The 20957-nt window shown below is 39.6% G+C and overlaps 1 protein-coding gene across 2 annotated transcripts; it reads right to left on the minus strand.

Annotated features, from left to right (window-relative positions):
- Nucleotides 1–860: 860 nt before the first annotated feature.
- Nucleotides 861–20748, minus strand: Nemp2 (nuclear envelope integral membrane protein 2). 2 transcript variants are annotated; one of them, XM_069995671.1, is made up of 10 exons: nucleotides 20617–20694; nucleotides 20085–20175; nucleotides 14995–15110; nucleotides 11630–11861; nucleotides 11423–11495; nucleotides 9919–10012; nucleotides 8741–8855; nucleotides 6360–6585; nucleotides 2369–2545; nucleotides 861–1901 (listed from the first exon to the last, which is right to left on the minus strand). In XM_069995671.1, exons 3-10 carry the CDS (start codon nucleotides 15034–15036, stop codon nucleotides 1763–1765), a joined length of 1098 nt encoding a protein of 365 aa, XP_069851772.1. In that variant the 5' UTR covers nucleotides 15037–15110; nucleotides 20085–20175; nucleotides 20617–20694; the 3' UTR covers nucleotides 861–1762. The 2 variants fall into 2 exon arrangements, with proteins under 2 accessions (XP_069851772.1, XP_069851771.1); XM_069995670.1 differs by lacking the exon at nucleotides 20085–20175 and having other exon boundaries at nucleotides 20617–20748.
- Between the last annotated feature and the right edge of the window lie 209 nt (nucleotides 20749–20957).

The raw sequence follows: 20957 nt of genomic DNA on the forward strand, positions 1-20957 counted from the left end.
ACACACACACACACACACACACACACGAGTAGATTCATCTTCTATTGGGACTTTGCTTGTCTGGTAAATGCTGTTTCTTTTCTTCTCACTTGAGTTATTACATACTTTCACACTCATGCCTCATTGCCATGGATTTCATTTTTCTAGAACCTGAAGATAGAAACTGTGGTGGCCTGCTGTGGAGCTGTAACTAGCAGGCATTGCCTGCTAGAGTTAAAAGAGAGGTGTAACAAAACAGGCTCTGCCACCATGATGATAAGAGCAGAAAAACTAGTATCCGTGTAACCTAGCAGGCAGCACAAGATGTTACTCTCCAGAGAACCAGGAGAATCCAACTTCAAGCTGAAGAGCTGAGGGACAGCGCCCAGGCCCAGAGTTCAAGCCCCACAACTGACAAAAAAAATAAAAATTTAAAAAAAGGGCTGGGAAGGTGGCTCAGTGGTAGAGCGCTTGCCTTACATTCATGAGGCCCTGGGTTCGATTCCTTAGCACCACATAAGCAAAAAGAAAAAAGCCGTAAGTGGCGCTGTGGTTCAAGTGGTAGAGCGCTAGCCTTGAGCTGAAGAGCTGAGGGACAACGCCCTGGCCCAGAGTTCAGGCCCCATGACTGGTGTCCCCCCACCCCTACTCCCCACCGCCCCCCCCAAAAAAAAAAAAAAGCAACCATGCAATGGCACCAACACCACCTGCTGCAAGTCACTGGATTCACCACCCCAGCCAGGCCTTCGCGCCAGCACTCTTCCTGGACTGGAACCCATGCCTGCAACTTTAGCAGTCAGAGTAGTTGGCTATTGAGCATTTGTTTGAAGGAAAAAGAAAAACAAAAACAATTTTTTTTAAATGAATCACAAAATGCCACAAAAGATTAAATGCCTTCAATATCAATATACACAAAAAGTGTAGCAGCCTCTCAATGTCTAATCCTTAAATATGCATAAAAATCTTACCAAAACTTTAAAATATAATCTTGTTTCCCTTTATCACAGTTATCAAGTACTGGTTGGCCAATATAAGATATTAAAAAGATGCCAAGAGACCCAAGGCTGTAAGAAAATGGTGCTCCAGCTTTTACATGAGTCATAGGACACACCAGGGCTGGAGTCCTGCCAGTGCTGCCTTCAAACAGCTCTGAGGTCTTGAATAATTTATTTACCATCTCTAAGCTTCAATTCCACCATCACTGTAATTTCCAAACATGTGTTCCAAAGATCATTAATCTCATAAATAAAGTCTGTGGTCAAATGAAGTAAAAAAACCTATAGACTCACAATACATTAATATCCTTAAAGCCTTAAAGTCCTGCAACATATTTAATTTTGTATGACTCTTTGTTGAATTTGTTTACTAACACTTATTAGTATTCTGTACTTTTTGGAAAACATTAGTCCAGCATATATCAGATCACTCCCACCACTGACAGTGGTGAAATGTATGAATAGTAATGCAGTCTTTCTTAAGAAAGGATTTAGCATTTTGATATGGAGAAGGTACCTGGGTACCTGTTCATGCATCAAGAAATTTCCGTTGTTCTTAATTAGTCTACATTCAAGGAGAGTGGCAATAACTATCATTGATTCCGGAAGCCCACCTATAGCACAACTAGTAGCTGAATTTGCCAAAAATAGTAAGTTCTCTTTAATACAGGTTAATTTTCCTTTCTAGTGTGTGTGGGTTTTTTTGTCCATAGTACATGCTTCTTCCACTGATTATCAGAACTGTAATAAGCTCCTTGCCATTTCCCACTTCCTTGACCAAACTGAAGTCAACTTGTTGGTAGACTGTCAGTCTGTAGACTAAAGAGCTGCTCTTCCAAGAAGGCACCTCCGAGGCCATACTGTTCTTCATGCAGCCTGATTTCATCAGGTGTTAAGTGGCTTGCTCCAAGAACAAAGTCTGCAAATCTAATAAAAAAAAAATTACAAAGGTTTATTTGGAAGAAAATTGTGTGCCCTATTTACTCCCTTTAATTAAATTTGACTTTGTGTCAATAAAAGTCACATTTACATTGTGAATAGAGAGGGAAATGGCTTATGTGATCTTTTTGGAGGTAACGATTTGGGGAAAGGGTAGAGAAGAGGCCAGATTTAAGTACAGTGAGATGTGCCCACACCTGTTTGCTAATTCCTTCTCCATTTTTATAAGTTTAGTTTTATTATTCATTGCTTAATGTCAGTACCTAACAACAGACCAATATGACACATCAGATCAATATTTACTTATAGTTTCTACAAAGTCAACACTGAGGAAAAAAAAACCTCAGATAACTTTGACAGTATCTATGTTCCAAGGAAATAGCTTGTTTTACAGATGAGGAGTTTCACATTAATAGGAACCCAAGTTGTGGCTGCAGGAGCTGGGTAGGACTTACTTTTTAGGAGCCTGGAGTCGGGAGACAGCCAGCCAGGAAGGAAAGTCAGGACGGCAGCAGGCATGGCGAAGCTCCTCCAGAGCGCTGTTTGTTTCGGCCTCAGCTTGTTCTCTGTACTCTTCATCTGAGAGATACTTAAATACCAATCGTTCTGATTTAAACCACCGCTTCAGTTTCCTAAAACAAGTGGCATTTGGTTGCCAGATTACTGCCCAATTCAATCCTTAGGATTTATATAAACACATCTCTATACTGTACTTTCCCATGGTCATTACTATGACTGCAGCATAGCAACATACAGTTTCAGCCTAATGTATGCTTCTCTGTTTATAAGGAATGTTCTAAAGCCTTTGAAAATCAGTTTCTGAGTGGGACATTTTCCACCTCTAATATTTTTTCTTTTGATCGGTTGTGGAGTTTGAACTCAAGAGTCTGGGGGTCTGTCCCTGAACCTTTCTGCTCAAGGCTAGCACTGTACTACTTTGAACCACAGCTCCACTATCAGTTTTCTGTTAGCTAATTGGAGATGAGAGTCTCAAGGACTTTTTTGCCCAGGCTGGCTTCTTCAGATTTTCAGATCTCAACCTCCTCCTGAGTAGTTAGGATTACAAGAGTGAGCCACGGGCACTGAGCCCACCTTTGTAATTTTTAGCTACACATTCAGATAATTAAAAGTCTGCACTCTTGTGCTAGGACTGTTGTTTTTCTTAGGTACAAAGAAAAGCAAGCTTAAAAACATGTTTATTATAAAGGAGAGGAGCAGAGGGGTTACAGTTACATTAAGTCAGGTAATGAGTACATTTCCTTTTGAGCAGTGTCACCCCCACCCTCATTCTCTCCCTGTTTTTCCCCTCCCGACTTTCCTCCCCCCAAAGTTGTATAGTTCATTTCCAACATCGTGTCTAGGGGGGTTCACTGCTGAATTGGTTAACCCTTTGTCCCACCTTTCTGTGCTTTGCCTTCCCCTCCCCAAATCAGATAAACTTATATACAAGACAAAGGATACAGAAATCAAAAACAGAAGGGTATAAACCATAGAAAAAAAGGAAAGAAGAAAAGAGAAGTAAAAAAAAAGAACTCAAAACAGTATTTAAAAAAACCTCTTTAATTTCTTGGAGTTCATTTTATATAATCTTATGCACAAAGCATTTGTAAGGACACGGAAGGACTTGGAAAAAATTATACTAAGCAAAGTAAGCTAGACCCAGAGAAACAAAGGCTACATCATTTCCCTCATTTGTAGTATCTAGAATGTGCCTATAAATCTACAGGTCAATCCAAAAAGTAAAAGACAAATAATTACACTTGGACATGATTAATTAAATAACAATCCAAACATAAACATAGTGAGAACAAAGGATGATATTCTTAGGAGAGAATTGCAAGGGCTTAATAGCTATATGCATAAGATCATATAAGACAATGCTAATCAAAATGAACTCCTATGTCCTTTTACAGAGCTCCATTAGGACCACACTCATCACTTACTCTGTGTAAATCAAGCTGGATTGTGGGGTAGCACTTCCACCTAGTGGTGGCAAATGAGACTACGCTCAAGGAAAACAGAAAAAGTCTTTTATGTACAAAAACATATTCATTCTTTCACTGCATGTTGAGAGGCACATGACTGGAATTTTTTCTACCAGGAAAATTATAAATTTCAGAAAAGTTAATAATCCAAGAATACCATAGAGTAATAATGATAAAAATGTTTTAGGTATTTGTGTAATATTTATCAGTGATGTTTTTATGTCTTGGTATGGTTTTATGTCTAAGCAAAGATTTCCAAAACCTCATTGAATTTTTTTTCTTAAATTTTTTTTCTTAAACCTTAAATCTGACTGTTGATGAACTGGATTAAGGAACAAGAGACATTATCTCCTTCTTTTATGAGTTTCTAACCCAGTTCAAATGCCTCTTCATGAAACTGTGGCCTCTGAGCCAAAAGACTGGGATCAGCCCTGGCTGTCAGCTTACTCACTGCATGGACTTGGGCAATTCCTTGCTATGGCCAGTTTTATTCAACATCCACCAGCTCTCTTTTTAAGCCATCATTTCACTCTAAGTCAGGTCCTCATCAGTCCTTGTGGGATCACAGGTGATAGCTAAGGATAAGTTTCCTGCCACAGGGGCTTCTCCCTCTACCCTCCTAGCTGTGTAGAAAGACACCAGGCCAAATCCCACCAGCCCATGTGTACTTACAGTCTCCTCTGATGTTTGTTCATTGGATGTATCTTTACTTTAGTTGGATTAGGTGCCAATATTTAAAACTTGTGAGGATTCATACTCTCATGGCAATCCACATCTAGAAAGCCAGAAGATTCTGGCAAGGCAAGACCATATTCCCACCAGGCAACTATCAGCTCAAAATGAGTGGTCATGCCTCCTTTTTCATGAGGATACAGTGCAGAATTTCAGTCCTCAGGATCACTCTGCTTTCCCCCTATCTGGACACATTTGGATTTATAACTTCTGACCAGGCAGTATCAGAAGACTACTGAAATAAGTCCACTGTGTTCAGAGCCAGACTAGATTCTCAGGATGGCCCGTGATGCAGCCTAATTCAGCCCAAGCCCACCTATTCATCAAGCTACTTATGGATTTATTCATCCACATTTATTCACTAGACTATTTTGGTTCATTATTTAAGATCCAGCTCAGTGATAGCTCCTCCTAGGATGCTTTCCTAGACTTTCTTTAGTCCCCAGGCAAGGTTTGTCTTAAAGCTTAAAAAATGCAGAAATCACTGGGCACTGATGTCTCACATCTGTAATCCTAACTACTCAGAAGACTCAGAGCAGGAAAGTCCATGAGACTCTTATCAGCCAAAGGAAAATTGTGGCTCAAGTGGCAGAGTGCTAGCCTTGAGTACAACAGCTCAGGGACAGTGCCCAGGCCCTGAGTTATAGCCCCAGGACAGACAGACAATCAAACACACACATGCATACACACACACACACACACACACACACACACACACACACACACACACACACACACGCATGCACGCACGCACGCACGCACGTTCCAGGTACCGGTGATTAATGTACAAACTTAGCTACTTAGGAGGCTAAAAACAGGAGAATTGTGGTTAAAGGTCAGCCCAGGTAGAAAGGTTCATGAGATCCCTTCTCAACCCATAGCTGGGTGCACTGCTCCATGCCTATCCTCGTTTTTTGGGAGGATAAAATTGAGAGGATTGCAGTTTGCAGACAGCCCAGACAGAAATTGGGGAAACTGTCTTAACCAAAGAAGCTTGATACAGTACTGTACACCTGTCATCATAGGTAGAACAGGAAACCTAAAATAGGCAGATCAAGGTCCAGGCATATTTCTGGGCAGGAAGTAAGACCCAATCTCAAAACTAACTAGCACCAAAAGGAGCTACAGGTATGGCTCAGCAGTACAGTACCTTCCTAATAAGCATGAAGTTCTGAGTTCAAGCCCCAGTAAAGGAGATATAGAAATAAGTGTCTCTGCAGGTAGACCTCAAAAGCAGGGATTATCTCCCTGTATACCTGACACAAAAACCGATGCTCAGACCCTGTGACTGAGGAGAGACAAAACAATGTTACCTTATCTTTCTTTCTACACTTAGGAAATGCATAGTCTTAAAAGAAAATCCTTAATAATGGACTGCAATTTGCAATTATTTATGATCCTTTCCTCTGCCCCACTGTTATAAGCACAGTTTTTGTCTTTAAGGAAATGAAGAATGAAATCAATTTTTTAAGTAAGCTCAGCCCAAGACATTTCACCACTGATTTTAGTGAATTCTGAGTGAGTTCTAAGTACCAAGCAATTGGTGGCACAACTCAGAAGACAGTGGGATCAGATGCTTAGATGTTTAATCTTCAGAGTTCTTACAGTGATATCTCCAGATTAAATGTATTTAATTATGATAGCAAATAGTGCTCAAAAATGTCTCCCAAAACAAGAAGCCAAACCAGGGCATAAAATGTCAAATTCAGTAGTAACAAAAGATACACACCGTCTCATATAACTGAATGCTTTCAGTGGGTAGCACAGGCACTGGGAAGACAGGAGGAAGACCATAACTGCATAAGCACACTGAGGCATGGCCATCCCAGCATAGATGAGAACCAGGGAGAGAAGCCATAGTGTCCATGTCAGCAGACTTCTGCTCTTGTCATCAACAAGGGGCCCGTGTTTGTAACATGCAGTAAAGCTGAAAAATCCAACTACCAAAATGTAGCCTGGAAAAGCACAAGGTATAATAATGTAAATTTGAACTTGAAAAGTTATGGGCAAAATCTATGAGAGCCTTGACTTAAAGGTAAAATCTATCAAACAACCTTAGTTTGTTTGGTTTGGTTTGGTTTTGTGCTGTCCCAATGAAGTAAAGTTGACAAACAGCATATATAGAGCTGGTAATTTCTCCTGAAGGAGACACTTGAATGGCTTTTGTAACAAGTTAGGATATGTAATAATTATTAGGATGACACTTAAGCATGTCTGGTTGTAGTCAAATGTCTAAAACAGGTATATGTTACCATGGTTGCTTGTTTTCTGGTCACAAAAGGAAAATATTGTTTCAACAGTGGTGGAATTGATCAGATGAACATCTTCTTAATCTAATCCAAAGATCAGCCCATCATTACTAATGGAGTGACCATGTAATATTATGTCTCAGCTGGCATCCAATGTGAAATACACGTTGCCTCTAAGTGCATTCTAATGCCTCTAACATAATCATGAAAAGTGATTTGCATCTAAGAAATTCTTGAGATCTAATTTCCTGTTTACAGGAAACATGGCAGAGAGAGGAACAAGTTAAATTATGCTACAAAGGAGTCATCAGACAAATCCAGAATGCAACCAGTTTATAGGACAATTAGTTCACTCTCCTCCTCATACCAATGTGATCAAAAAAGGAATTGTTAAGGATTAAAGGAGATTTGCAGAACATAACTGATACAAAATGTGGTTCCACACTATATCCTCGTTTATATACATCAGCCATTAAAGACAACTGGAAAAAATTTAAGATGGCCTGTTTAAAATAATTTCATATAATTATTACTTTAAAAAATTTAAGGGACTGGGAAGGTGGCTCAGTGATAGAGCACTTGCCTTGCATGCGTAAGGCCCTGGGTTCGATTCCTCAGCACCACATGAGCAAAAAGAAAAAAGCAGGAAGTGGCGCTGTGGCTCACGTGGTAGCGCACTAGCCTTGAGCTGAAGAGCTGAGGGACAGCACCCAGGCCCAGAGTTCATAACCAGACCTCCCTCCCCCCCAAAAAAAATGTAATAAAAAAATGTAATAGCGGCGCTGAGCCTATGGCTTAGTGGTGAGCACATGCTTACCATACTTGAATCTAGGTTCATTCAGCCTCCAGCATCAAAGAATAAAATGAAAGTTAGTTGATCACATAGAAATATGGTATTGAATAGGTAAATATTTAGGGAAATGTGATTTTAATTTACTCTAAAATACTTTAACAGAAAAAAGAAAAATGAGCTAAAACAAAATTTTCAAGTACAACAAAAATTGCTTTTATTTTAGAAGTGTTATACAAGAGACTTGGTACTAACAGTTCTCTCAGCATCCATTATTTCCTAAGAAAAACAAGCAAAAAGGACTTTTTTTGTAGCCTAAAATGAGGTAAACTAATTTTTTTAGCCTGTTTCTGAAAAGTTGTTTTCATTGGTCATTTACATTTATAATGTCTTATCTTTCATACTTAAAGTATCAAGAAAAAGAAAATAAGGAGTCATGTATAAGTTTTTAAAAAATGGTTACAGCTGGGCACTGACAGTTCATACCTGTAATCCTAGCTACTCAATAGAGTGAGATCTGAGGATCACAGTTTGAAGCCAGCCCCTGCAGGAAAGTCCCTGAGTCTCCAATTAACCATCAAAAAGCTGGAAATGGAGTTGTACTCGAGTGGTAGAACACTAGCCTTGAGCCAAAAAGCTCAGAAATAATGTCCAGGCCCTGAGTTCAAGCCCCAGGACCAGCACACACACACACGCGCACACACACACACACACACACACACACACACACACACACACACGCACACACACACACAAGTTAAATGTAATTAGAACTTAACCAACTTCAGAAGTGCATTCAGTCAAATGGGAGAAATCTGTTATTTCTGCTTTTTTTGATCACTAGATTAGAAAACTAAGATTATTGAGAAACAGTTTAAAATAAGATCTAAATGAAATGAAACCACCAAGTATGGGAATAAAATAAAAAATATATTATTTTTAATAGCACTCTCACCTTAATTTAAAATAAAAATCTAGATGCTGGAAAGGCATGTCAAAAAGTCTCTCTAGTTTTACTTTAATTTAAAGCTTCACCAATTACAGAATGTGTTTTTTAAGACATTTACCTACCTAATAGATACATTCTGTGTTCATACCAGAGCCACTTCAGATCTTCCATCAACTGGCATACAAAATAAACTGAAGCAAACCAACAAGCAACCATTAGAGCCCCAAAGGTGCTATACTGTGTATGGAAGAAAATAAATGACACAATTTTTTTTTGGTTCACTTACTCTCATAAAAATAGAAGCAAACAAATAAACCCTTTGTATTAGAAACTTCTATCTCAAACTGAAGTCAACTTTAGAATCCTTCTGGAGGTTTGCTGTTCAGAGCATGGCCCACAAAACAGAAAGATCAGTATCACACAGAAGCTCACCGGAAATGTAAGCCTCTACTAAACCAGAATTTTAACAAGAGACCGTAGGTGGCTAGGAGGCACAGGAAAGGAGGAGAAGCACTATTAAGAAAAAAGCTATCTCAAAATAAGGTTGATGTTTCAAACTTTAATTGGTGATTGTAGCATTACCACTATGAATTCATACTTATTTATTCTCAACTAAATTCAAAATATTACTAAAGGTGTATTGGTGAACAGGAGAAATCCCCAGAGTTAGCAATGTAGTTTTTCAATGCCCTGAAGGTTCAGCAACATTAGTTTTCTAGTTCTGCCAAGATAAGAAAAGTTTTCACTCAATATAGAATCAGTCTCTTCACTCATTAAAAAAAAAAAAAAAAAAAAAAAAAAAAGCTGGACACTGGTGGCTCACACCTGTAATCTTAGCTACTCAGGAGGCTGAGATCTGAGGATCGCTGTTCAAAGCCAGCCCAGTCAGGAACATCCATGAGACTTTTATCTCCAGTTAACCACCAGAAAACTAGAAGTAGCACTGTGGCTCAATGGTAAGTGCTAGCCTTGAGCTGAAGAGCTCAGGAACAGCGCCCAGGACCAGAGTTCAAGCGCCATGACCGACAAAAAAAACAAAAAACCACAAACCTCATACTACCTCAAACATATAAAGGTCTCAAAAAAAGTCATCAAACCTTAATACATAGTAGGTAAGCCTAAACATTACCAATAAACATAAAAATGGACTCTCCAGAAAGGAATACATTTTGAAGTTAGTTTATACAGAGGAACAATTTGAGTTAGGAACTATCATAACATGAATTAATTTGATGCTTTTCCTATCTATGACATTTTGGTTCCCTTTTTTTAAAAGTTCAACTGCACAGAGTATTCCTACCTTAGGAATATATTGTCTCATCAACAGCAGGACAAAGATTAATGTCATTAGAATACCTAGCATGGTCCCTGAAGAGTAATAGAAAACAGGGCTTCTGTCAAAACAAGCAGATAAAAGCCATTTAAAATCAACCAACATGTTTACTATGAAAAACATGTTTAACACAGCAACAATAGTTATAAGGTATAACAAGAATGAAAAACTCAGAAGGCAAGTCTAATTACATTCTACCTTCCTTCCTTCCTTCCTTCCTTCCTTCCTTTTCTTTTCTTTCTTTCTTTTCTTTCTCTCTCCCTCTCTCTTTCTTTCTTTCTTTCTTTCTTTCTTTCTTTCTTTCTTTTTCTTTGTACCTATCATGGGGCTTGAACTCAGAGCCTGAGCACTGGCCTTGAGCTTTTTCACTCAAGGCAAGAATTCTACCTCATAAGCCACCACTCTACATCCGGCTTATTTTTCTGGCTAACTGAAGATAAGAGCCTCACAGACTTTCCTAACAGGCTGGCTTTGAACTACGATCCTCAGATCTCAGCCTCCTGAGTAGCTAGGGTTAGAAGCATAAGCCATGGGTGCCCAGCACATCCTATATTCTTAAAATTGAAATTAGTATTTGGAAATTTATGGCAAAAAGCTTGGTACTAACTCAAAACAGAATGTCTGAGTTATCTTTAATATTGAAAATATGATTCAACAGTAATAACCAGGCATTATCATGTATTACCATGCATTCACAGCTATCCATGTCTAAGTTTTATATAGAGAAAACCAAGAAGTTAAAGACTAAGAAGGTAAAAGACCTGTCCAAGACAACATCTGGTAGCTGGAGGATTCAGGATTACAGATCAGCTCCTCAAGAGTCCAATCTTAACCCTTCCCATGTACTTACTATCCAGTTTATATTTATGAATGATATTGAACATACTTGACTTATTCTCTAAGAAAAAGTTAAAAAATAAACAAGGTTAGGGATGGCTGATGAATGTTGGGTTCTAGCTAGCAGAGCAAGAAGTAAAACACTGGAAAGTGTTTGCATTAAAGAAACTGGAAGAAACGAAATATCAAAATATTGTTCTTATGCAAGAGGTAGATATTTGTTATATTCAACCTTCTATATCAGTCATAAATCTAGGAAATACATCTAACAGAGAGAGCAAGCTCATAAAACCTGAGCTGAATTATGGCCCCGAGAAAAACTAGTTGTGAAATGATGGATAAGGATTTTCTCATTGATAAAATAAAAGCAGCAATATAGAGCTCACATAGTTATGAGGTCTAATAAAAATGTTAATACATAAAATAATGTATGCAAAAGCACTTTGTACCATTTGTATGTACAAGTAACTGTTCTATCCATCAAGATCTTTCAAATACTACCTTCAGACCTGTCATTGCAAAACCTAAATAAGAACTACAAATGCCAAGTAGTAGGAAATATTTACCTTAGAGTTAAAAACAACCCAAATACCTTTCAAATAACAATATCAAGACTGTAAAAATGAATACTTACTGACTCAAGGTCTCTGCATAAAAGAAAAGGAAAATGCCTGCCACAAACACAAGGAAGAGTTTGAAATCTACAACTGGAAGAAAAACAAAAGACACACACACAATGAACATTTTGTGTCAATGTACTGCTGCTGAAAGAAAAGACATATCCACTTATTGAATGTGATTGCAGAAAAACTGAATTCAGAAAGAATAAAAATAAACTTACTATTTCGATTCATGCTTATTGTATAAACGAGTATCTTCCTGACAGGCTTTACTGAGAAACACACAGTCTCCCCATATGGGCTGATGACTATAGTTAATTCTTTAGACTCCTTTGGTGCCCAAAAGTTATGAATCACACATTTGATAAAAGATACAACGGTATCTGGATACTGGCAATTATGACTGCCTGTGATATATTCAATACTGAGCATGCTTGAGCTGTTAATTGTCACCTACAAAACAAGAACAAATAAATCCATAAGCACAGAAGTAAAATGCTTCTCATAAGCCTAAGAAGAACAAGGTGAGCCCAAAATTGGATTAAGGAAAGAATATGTAGATGCACATGACTGGTTTCTGGTCCCAAGGTAGACCTTTCATACCTACATTTAGTCTAAGCACATGCTGGTACACAGACATGTTTGAAAGTGGACATTTCTGACAGGAGTTGTGATTGACTTAACTTTTCTTCCAGCAAGTCATTGTGGCCAAGAGGCATACAGAAAATGGATCAGATAGAAAGAAAACTATCTGGCCATAAAGATAAGAGAAATAGCGTCTATATCTCTACCCTCTTCTTCAGTGCTTAAGAAAAACCACTTCAGCAGAGCTCTAGTGGCTCATGCCTATTATCCTAGCTACTTGAGAGGCAGAGAGTAAGAGGGCTGCAGTTCAGGCCAGCCTGGGTAGAAAAGTTTGTGGAGCCATTCTTAATCCACAGCTGGGTGCAGTGGCACACACTGTCATCCTACATTACATGGAAAACTGAGGTTAGAAGGATGATAGTATCAGATCAGTTCAGACAGAAAAGTCTGGAGACACTGGCAGACTGTAGTTCACATGTGAGTTCTATTCTAAAAATAACCAGTGAAAAACAGGGCTAGAGGCTACTCTGCAGCCATCAGGTCAAACTAGCAAGTACTAGTCCCTAAGTTCAAATCCTGAGTACCACAAAAAAAAAAACAAAAAAAAAAGAAAGAAACGAAAAAGAAAAGTAAAAAGGAAAAGCACTTCCTTCCTCTGGATCAACTGAGCAGGTATACTTCCAGCTCTTCTTATTATGTCCACTGAAGAAGGATCAGAACACAACCTCAGATCCTAGTTACCTTTTTCTTTAAAATCAAGTTGGCTTCCATTATTTCCTCATAATAGTAAAAACAAATTAATGCAGTCCTTTTCTCCTCTCTATCTAAATTCTCTGTCTCTTGATTTTCAGCTCTCCACATATAAAAATGCATTGCTGCTTATTTTTGCAAGAAGGAACATAGGAAAGACACCAGAAACTATGATTGCTTGCCTATAAGAGTTGGAATAAATAGAAGAAATGAGGATGAGTGGTATTTCTCTGAAAATATGTTTTGTTTTGTCAGTCACGGGGTTTGAACTTAGGGCCTGGACACCGTCCCTTAACTCAAGGCTAGTGCTCTTACCACTTTGACCCATGCACCACTTCTGATTTTCCAGTGGTTAACTGGAGAGAAGAGTCATATGGACTTTCCCACACAGGCTGGCTTCGAATTGTGATCCTCAGATTTCAGCTTTCTGAGTACCTAGGTTTACAGGCATGAGCCACCGGCACCCAGCTTCTCTGAGAATACTTCTGTGGAGAGTTTTTATTTTATTATTTTCCAGTCATGGGGCTTGAACTTGGGGCTTGGGAGTTGTCGCTGAGCTCTTCTGCTCAAGGCTAGTCCTCTATTACCTTGAGTCACAGTACCACTTCCAGTTTTCTGGTGGTTAATTGGAGATAAGAATCTCACAGACTTTTCTGCCTGGGCTGGTTTCCAACCCCAGCCCTCAGACCTCAGCCTCTTGAGTAGCTAGGATTACAGATGTGAGCCACCAGTGCCCAGTTTATGGAGAGTTTTAACTTGTAAGGTATTTTAATTTTTATATATTTAAAAATATTGAAATCAACCATGATGTTAATAAAAATTTGAAATGAATACAAATAAAAACAACTATGTGCATGTGGCTCACATCTGTAGTTCTAGCAACTTAGGAAGGAGACTGAGATCTAAGGATCACAGTTCAAAGTCAACCCAGGCAGGAAAAGTTCCGGAGACTCATCTCCAATTAAACACCAAAAAGCCAGAAGTGGAGCTGTGGCTCAGGTAGTAGAGTGCTAGCCTTGAGCATAAAAGCTCAGGGACAGCACCCAGACCCTAAGTTCAAAGCCCGAGGACCAGCACAAAAAACAAACTATACTTTTAGTGAATAATATAGCCATTTGGACAGGGTAGGTAAGAATAATTAGCCCAAGTAATTTTTTCCCACAATATTAAAATTACATCCTTGACCAACAGATAAAACATTGTAAATAAATATTTAATTCCTACTACTGTTTCTTTTAGCAGAACTCATGACTTTGAATAAGAGATAGAAACATATGTATATGCAGGTGTATGAGTGTTCATATATATAACAGTGGTATCTTAATTGTAATAAACAACTAATATTTAATGCTCCACAAATGAAATGTATTGCAAGGTTGGGTCCAGGAAAACACAACATAAGCATGCAACATCTTTTTGTTAGAAAATAAAGAAGCAATAAAAAATGAGTCATGAGTTAAAGGAACTACCTCAAAAGAATTCTTCTGTCCAAATTTAGGAGACTATGAGTTTCAAAATACCTAATGAAAATCCACAAAATAATCTGGCAATTCATGAAACTGTTAATTAATAGGAGGAAAAAACACTTCTGTATGGTGAAATGCCAATATTTGTAAAAGAATAATGGAATTAGAATATTAGCTGAATCAGGTAAACAATACCAATGAATGATAAAACTAGGGAGTTTAAGTTTGATGAGGAACAGAGTACCTACAAATTATTGCTTCAAATTATCTCCTCAAACTACTCACCCATTAATGAAATTAGTCATTTTAAAGTAGGCGGACCTGCCAGATACCACACCTTAATCAAGTGATTTAAGAGTCTATGGTATTGGAAATGGGACATATAAGTGTCATGTGCTTCCTGGTATAATGTTCAAGCCGTACCCTTAATCTAGAATATTCTTTCCCTGGGTTCACTCTTCAGTATCTCACTGTATTAAAATCTTTCTTAAATGTCATCTTCTCTCACTAAGAACGATTCTGATCGCTCTTTTTAATGCTCTATCCTTCCACGAAGAAGACACACTGATTACATGTTAGTTTTGAATGGTCTGAGAAGGGGTAGAGAAACATATGGAAGAGTTAATGTCCCCTCCCACATCACCATCCATGGGTCACCATGTGTGACCCTCATGACAGCTTTCATCCTGACACTCAGCTATATGTCCATACAAAATGTACTTTTTATTTTCAAAATACATTTTCATTCCCTGTCCTTCAGACATGATTTAAAATTGGGCCCTTACCTGTACTGTTGACCACATATATGTCCACTTCATTTGGGACATTTGATTGTAGCAGTAACAGTCTGACTCTGAAGCTATAATTTTATCTGTTTCCTTCAAAGCTTTACATCTTGGAACTAAGATAAAAAAAGAAATGGTTTTCTAAATATTTTATTGCCAGAATCTTTTTAAAAAATTTACTCAGAAATAATTTAATATTTCAAAATCAATAAATTCCAATTACAGCCCTATAGTCTTTTCAACCTACAAAGATACATACAGAAAATATCAAAATCAGTGTCAATACTTCTATGATACATGAAGGATATGCTCTGGGCATAGAGAAAAGCTTGCTTTCAATTCTGAAGTAGAGGGCAGAATTAAAGGCAGATTCCCAGAAAAGATGAAATATGGGTATAGAGGACTGATGGAATCAGTTGGAGGCAATAAGAATTGGGTTGAGGGGACAGAAAATGAGGCAGATTATGGGAGGAATTCTTTTAGGGGTAAGCGAAATGGATGGGGGTCCAGCAACAGAATAGCACTCACAGCTATAGAAGCAAGCGGTGGTTACTATGACAGAAGAACACAGATTTCATCCTGAAAGCACAGCACTGAAGGACTTCAGGTAAGTTTCAAAATCTTAACAGGAAACTGTGGACACTAAAAAGAGCTTAATTGAAGACTTCAGTAAGGTGGTGGACAGAATTAAGGCACCAATTATGAGGCTTTGTGATATTCCCAGGCACCCACATCAGCAGGAAGCTTGTATCACTTCTAGCCTGAAACGACAAGGGAAGGACCCCAGATTACTGAACTATGAGCTGAAGAAGGAGAAAGCATAGATTCAAGAACTCTTAGAAAATGAACTCAACAGGCTTTGAAGGAGAATGAGAGGCTGTGAAGGTTTGGATAAGTGGAGAGATCATGAGGCCTTTCACCTGGATGGGAAGAAGTTTGTGAAAGAACAGGGGTGAGGGGCTGGGAAGGTGGCTCAGTGGTAGAGCGCTTGCCTTGCATGCATGAGGCCCTGGGTTCGATTCCTCAGCACCACATAAGTAGAAAAAAAAGCCAGAAGTGGCACTGTGGCTCAAGTGGTAGAGCGTTAGCCTTGAGCTGAAGAGTTGAGGGACAGCACCCAGGCCCAGAGTTCAGGCCCATGACCAGACCCCCCCCCCAAAAAAAAAAGAAAGAAAGAAAGAACAGGGGTGAGTTCAATTTTCATATATGCATTCACTTTTCTTTTGTGGAACCTAAATTCCTGTCTAATCCTGATCCAATGAAACCTCCTGGTGGCAGATGTAGGCAGACTCAAATGTATCACAACAATCCCCACATAATGTATCCCATTGTAATATCATCATTCATTTGGGTGGAAGGGAATAATACCTGAAAAGGGACAGCTATTTTCACTTGAGGCTAAAATACATCCCCACAGTGGGTGGGGGTGGGGGTTGGGAGGGGGGGCGGGTGCTATCCTGACTATGGCAAGGCAGTCTCTAAGAGCACCCCCTTCCTTAACTCCTCAGTTGTAGTCCTCAGTCCTCAGGAGGCCCTTTGGTCCTTCCAGCACACCTGACTTCTGGAGAAGAGTATACTTCTGGACATTGTCCCCAAAGTTCAAAACAGGATTACCTGAACCAGTAACATACAGTCACTTTAAATGCAACTCAATTTATAAATATTAAACTAATCTTAGAACTACAATAGTCCCTCTTTTCATCTGCAGTTTCATTCTCCATGGTTTGAGTTACCTGTAGTCAACCACAGTTTACCATAAGACAAAAATATTAAAAATGAAATTTCAAAGCAGACAATTCATAAATTTTACGTAACTTCAACTGCAGTATACTGTTAAAATTGTCCTATTTTTATTATTAGTTATTGTTCATCTCTGTGCCTACTTTGTAATTTAAACTCCATCGCAAGTACGTATACATAGAAATAAAGCGTAACACATATAATATGGGGTTCAGATACACTGTCGTGCCAGGCATTACTGAGGGTCTTGGAAAGCATTCCCCACAGAAGAGGGGGCACTACTGCACATATGGTTAAAAAGGACATCTGTACCACCTATTTAATAAGTTAAATCTGAAATTACTCCTTTATATGTCTAATTATATATTAAAGTTTAAAAGTTTAGTCATGCATATGGTAAAAATATGCAGTCAAAACTTTTGAAAAGTGCAGGTAGTACTTAAACCTACTTATAGAACAGTCTAAAAATGAAAAACACAAACACTTCTCAAATCTTAACAGTTCTTAAATCACCTTCCATAAAAATTATTTCCTCAGTGTTCCTCCTGAAAATGTAACTTCCTATGGTTCTCTTATAAAAAAAAATTACCCTCAAAACTGTAATAGAATATAAGCACTTATTAAATCATGCTGCCATTTTCTTTGGACTATAACTATGTTTCTTTTGAGAAAAGGAAAGAAGAAAATCATGAAAAACAAAAATCATAAAGCCAATAGACCTTCACTTATGAAACCCAGTGGTTTCAGATGCAGTTAGAATTTTTGTTGGTAATTTTGATAGGTTATTTTCAAAGATGTTAGTTACAGAAGTAACTCCTCTATTGTATAACCCCAGTTTGTCTTGTTTTTAACCTGAATATAAATCCTGAGTTTTATTCCTCCAAGAACATGGGAATGAAACTAAAATTAGCACATCCTAATGTACCTTTAGGTCTGATTTTAATGCCTATACAGCTTTTCCTTTGCCACAGAGGAATTTAAAAGCTGCAGATATGAAATGAGTTGTTGGCTGTATTCAAGCCTGGGAAGCCATTTCTGTAACATGAACTTCATTGCAGGAAAAAAAAGAAATATTTCTAGGGACCTCACTCACTGGTTACAAATTACAAGTGATACTTGACTTGAAATTACTCTTGCTCTCAGGCAGACAACTACCTGTGTCTCTTGTGCCAACTGCCTCTGACTTTCCTCCAAATAAGTTGCAGAGAGCTGGCCTCAGTCTGAATGTTCTCCATTCCATAGGAGGGTGTGTGTGAGTCCAAGACAGAATTGCAGAATAGTATGGGTTCTTAAGTGTCACTTAATCCAAGCTTTTCATGTCACAGAAGGGCTCCAGGTAAAACAAACTGAATAAAACTGAAATGAACACATCCTAATGCACACTCAAGCACAGATTTATCTTATGTCTTGAACAAAATTGAGAACCTTTGCCACAGAGAATGCAAAAATTTGATAAGCATTAGGTTCATTAAAGGAAATCAGGAAATGAAAGGGAGGAAAGCCAGACACTAGTGGCTTATGTCTGTTATTCTAGCTTCTAGGGAGAGTAGGAAAGGGAGGTTAGTGAACCAAGACAGCCCAGACAGAAAAGCTGAAAAAACTCCTTTCAACCAATAGGTAGACACAGTGTCTTATAAAGTATATGGGAAGATTAGATTAGGAGTTTGAGGCCAACCAGGACAAAAAAGCCTATAGCTAAAATGGGAAGCCTAATATAAACTGGACACCCACACACATTAAAAGGGGATGGGGAGCTGAAGATGCAGGCTCAGTGTTAGGGTACCTGCCTGGCAAGCTCAAGCTCAAGCTCAAGCTCAAACTCCGCATAGTTCTGGGGAAAGAAAAACCTGAGGAAAATGTTGAAAACTTCAGCAAAAAAGAAAAGAATCTCCATTTTACTCATTCAGAAAATATGGTCTATATAAAGTATGGTACTGGTTCAAAGTCATACCACCTGGTGGATGAATATAATAGCTGAAACTAGAACCTAAGTTTCTAGTTGTTGGTCCACAGATACTTCTAATTGTGTGGTTGTTGCCATGTCCAAGAACCCTCCTCCTTAGCCTGATCTATGTTGCATTTTCTTTCAGCAATGTATACTTGTTATATTTCTCACAACCTATACTTTTTTCTAATCTACTAATATGGTATTATAAATGGTTGCTACCCCTATGAGGCTATTAAATGGTCAGACAATGATTGAGACACTTTTAGCTGCCTAATGCCTAGTAAAACACCCAAAACATATAATCTTAGCTACTTAGAAGGCTAAGATCAGGAGGATAGCAGTTTGAATACAGTCAGACAGAAAAGATTGAGATTCCTTCTCAACCAACAGTTGGCCTGGTGTATGCCCGTCATCCTAAGGCAGAAGAAAGATGATACTGGGAAGGCTGTGATTCCAGGCCAGACTTTTGGCAGAAAAGCCTACTTATCAAAACAAGCAGGGCATTATGATACACACCAATTTCTCAGCTGTGGTGAGAAACAGAATTGTGGTGTCCAGACATGCAACCTGAGTAGATAGCAAGTGTGAATCTACCTCAAAAATAAACAATGTTGAGGGATGGAGATGTGGTTCAGTGTATAACTCCTGCCTAACAATCTTGAGGCACTGAGTTCAAACCCCAGTACTGTCCAATGAAAACTAAGAGTTTCCCAAGACATAATTTGCAGCAAACAAACTACTTGACTGACCTGTGAGTAGACTTAATGTGGTAGCAACTAAAACTTTCCTATTTAACATCCATTCTCACCTTCATCCTTAGACAAGGACCCAGACTTTGTTGGGAACAGTGTGGGTCCGGCTAAAAGTTCATACCTAATGGTTTCCCACAAGAGATGTCCAATGCAATACGTGCAAGTTTGTATTGAGTGCATCTGTGAAAAGTAGGTGTATGGTGGTCCTGAGGCTTGAACTCAGGGCTAGGGCACTGTCCTTGGGATTTCTTGCTTAAGGCTAGCACTCCATCACTTTAACTACAACTCCACTTCTGGTATTTTTGTGTTTCATTGAGATGGTAATCTCACAGACTTTCCTAGCCAGGCTAGCTTCAAATTGTGATCCTTAGATCTTGGCCTTCTGAATAGCTAGGATTGCATACATGAGCCATCAACACCTTGCATTTGGACTGAATGACAAAGTGAACGTTAAACTTACAACAAATGACAAGTAATTAGAACTGCATTTTGAGACTTCCCCTAATGTGTCAAGATCTTGAGAGCACCCCACCAACATACTACAACCCTACCAGTGGATATCAGACATTGTTTCTCACAAAGGAGGCATATTGCATAAATCACAAATCAACAGCTGTATCATTATCTGTATATGACATGTGACCACTTACCAGGTCACAACAACCGGCCAGGTCCAGGAGATTCTCCATCTCTTTCTACACCTGAAGGATTACCTCCTCTAATCTTCAGTTTAAAGAATAACTGTTGATGTAATAAAGTTTTAGATGCAACCCGAGAAACTATTTACACAACAACACAAACCTAGACATTCACCCACAGTTAAGACCACAGGAGAGGAACACAGGGGCACGCTGCCTAGGCGCACGGAATCAGTATTTGTCTAAATGAATTCCAGGAAATGGGAAAACGAGCCAACAATCACACTGCAAGTCTAGAACCTGGGCCGGCTGCGGCAGGGCCTAGTTACGGGACGGGACGAAGGGAACGTCTCCTGAGTGTTGGCCGCCTCCGTAACGCTGGGAGGAGGGGATCCACCAGGCTCCGAACTTGCAACAATCCTGTGCGCAGGCCCGCAGAGACCAGGGCCCGGAAGCGGGAAGGCCGGGCCCGGCCGGCAGGAGCCGCGCCCACGGTGACCCCATCACCCAGACGGGGTCGCCCACGGCCGGGGGCCCGCGTTACCTGACATCGCCGTGGCCTCTTCGCGCTCGACGCCCGAGGGCCGCGTGGCCAGGGGCGACAGCCAGAGCAGAAGCCACCACGGCCCCGGGGGACGCATCCCCGCCGGGGTTCCCGGGGTCCGGCAGGGCCCGAAGCGGCGGAAACCAGAGCCAGAGGGGGCGGGGCGGGGACGCCGGACGCGGGAAAGCGGAGAGCCCGCCCCCTGAGTGGGCGGGGCCGTCCCCGCGCCGGTCTCTAGGGCCGGCTCGGGGCAGGATGGGGGGGGACGGGCTCTAGGGGGCGCTCTAGGCCGTTGCGGGCCCAGACCGTTTGTCTGGGGAGGGGAAAGGGGTGGAGCAAAA

The sequence above is a fragment of the Dipodomys merriami genome, unplaced genomic scaffold (assembly GCF_024711535.1).
Source record: "Dipodomys merriami isolate MVZ:Mamm:240054 unplaced genomic scaffold, mDipMer1.0.p SCAF_49, whole genome shotgun sequence".
NCBI lineage: Eukaryota > Metazoa > Chordata > Mammalia > Rodentia > Heteromyidae > Dipodomys > Dipodomys merriami.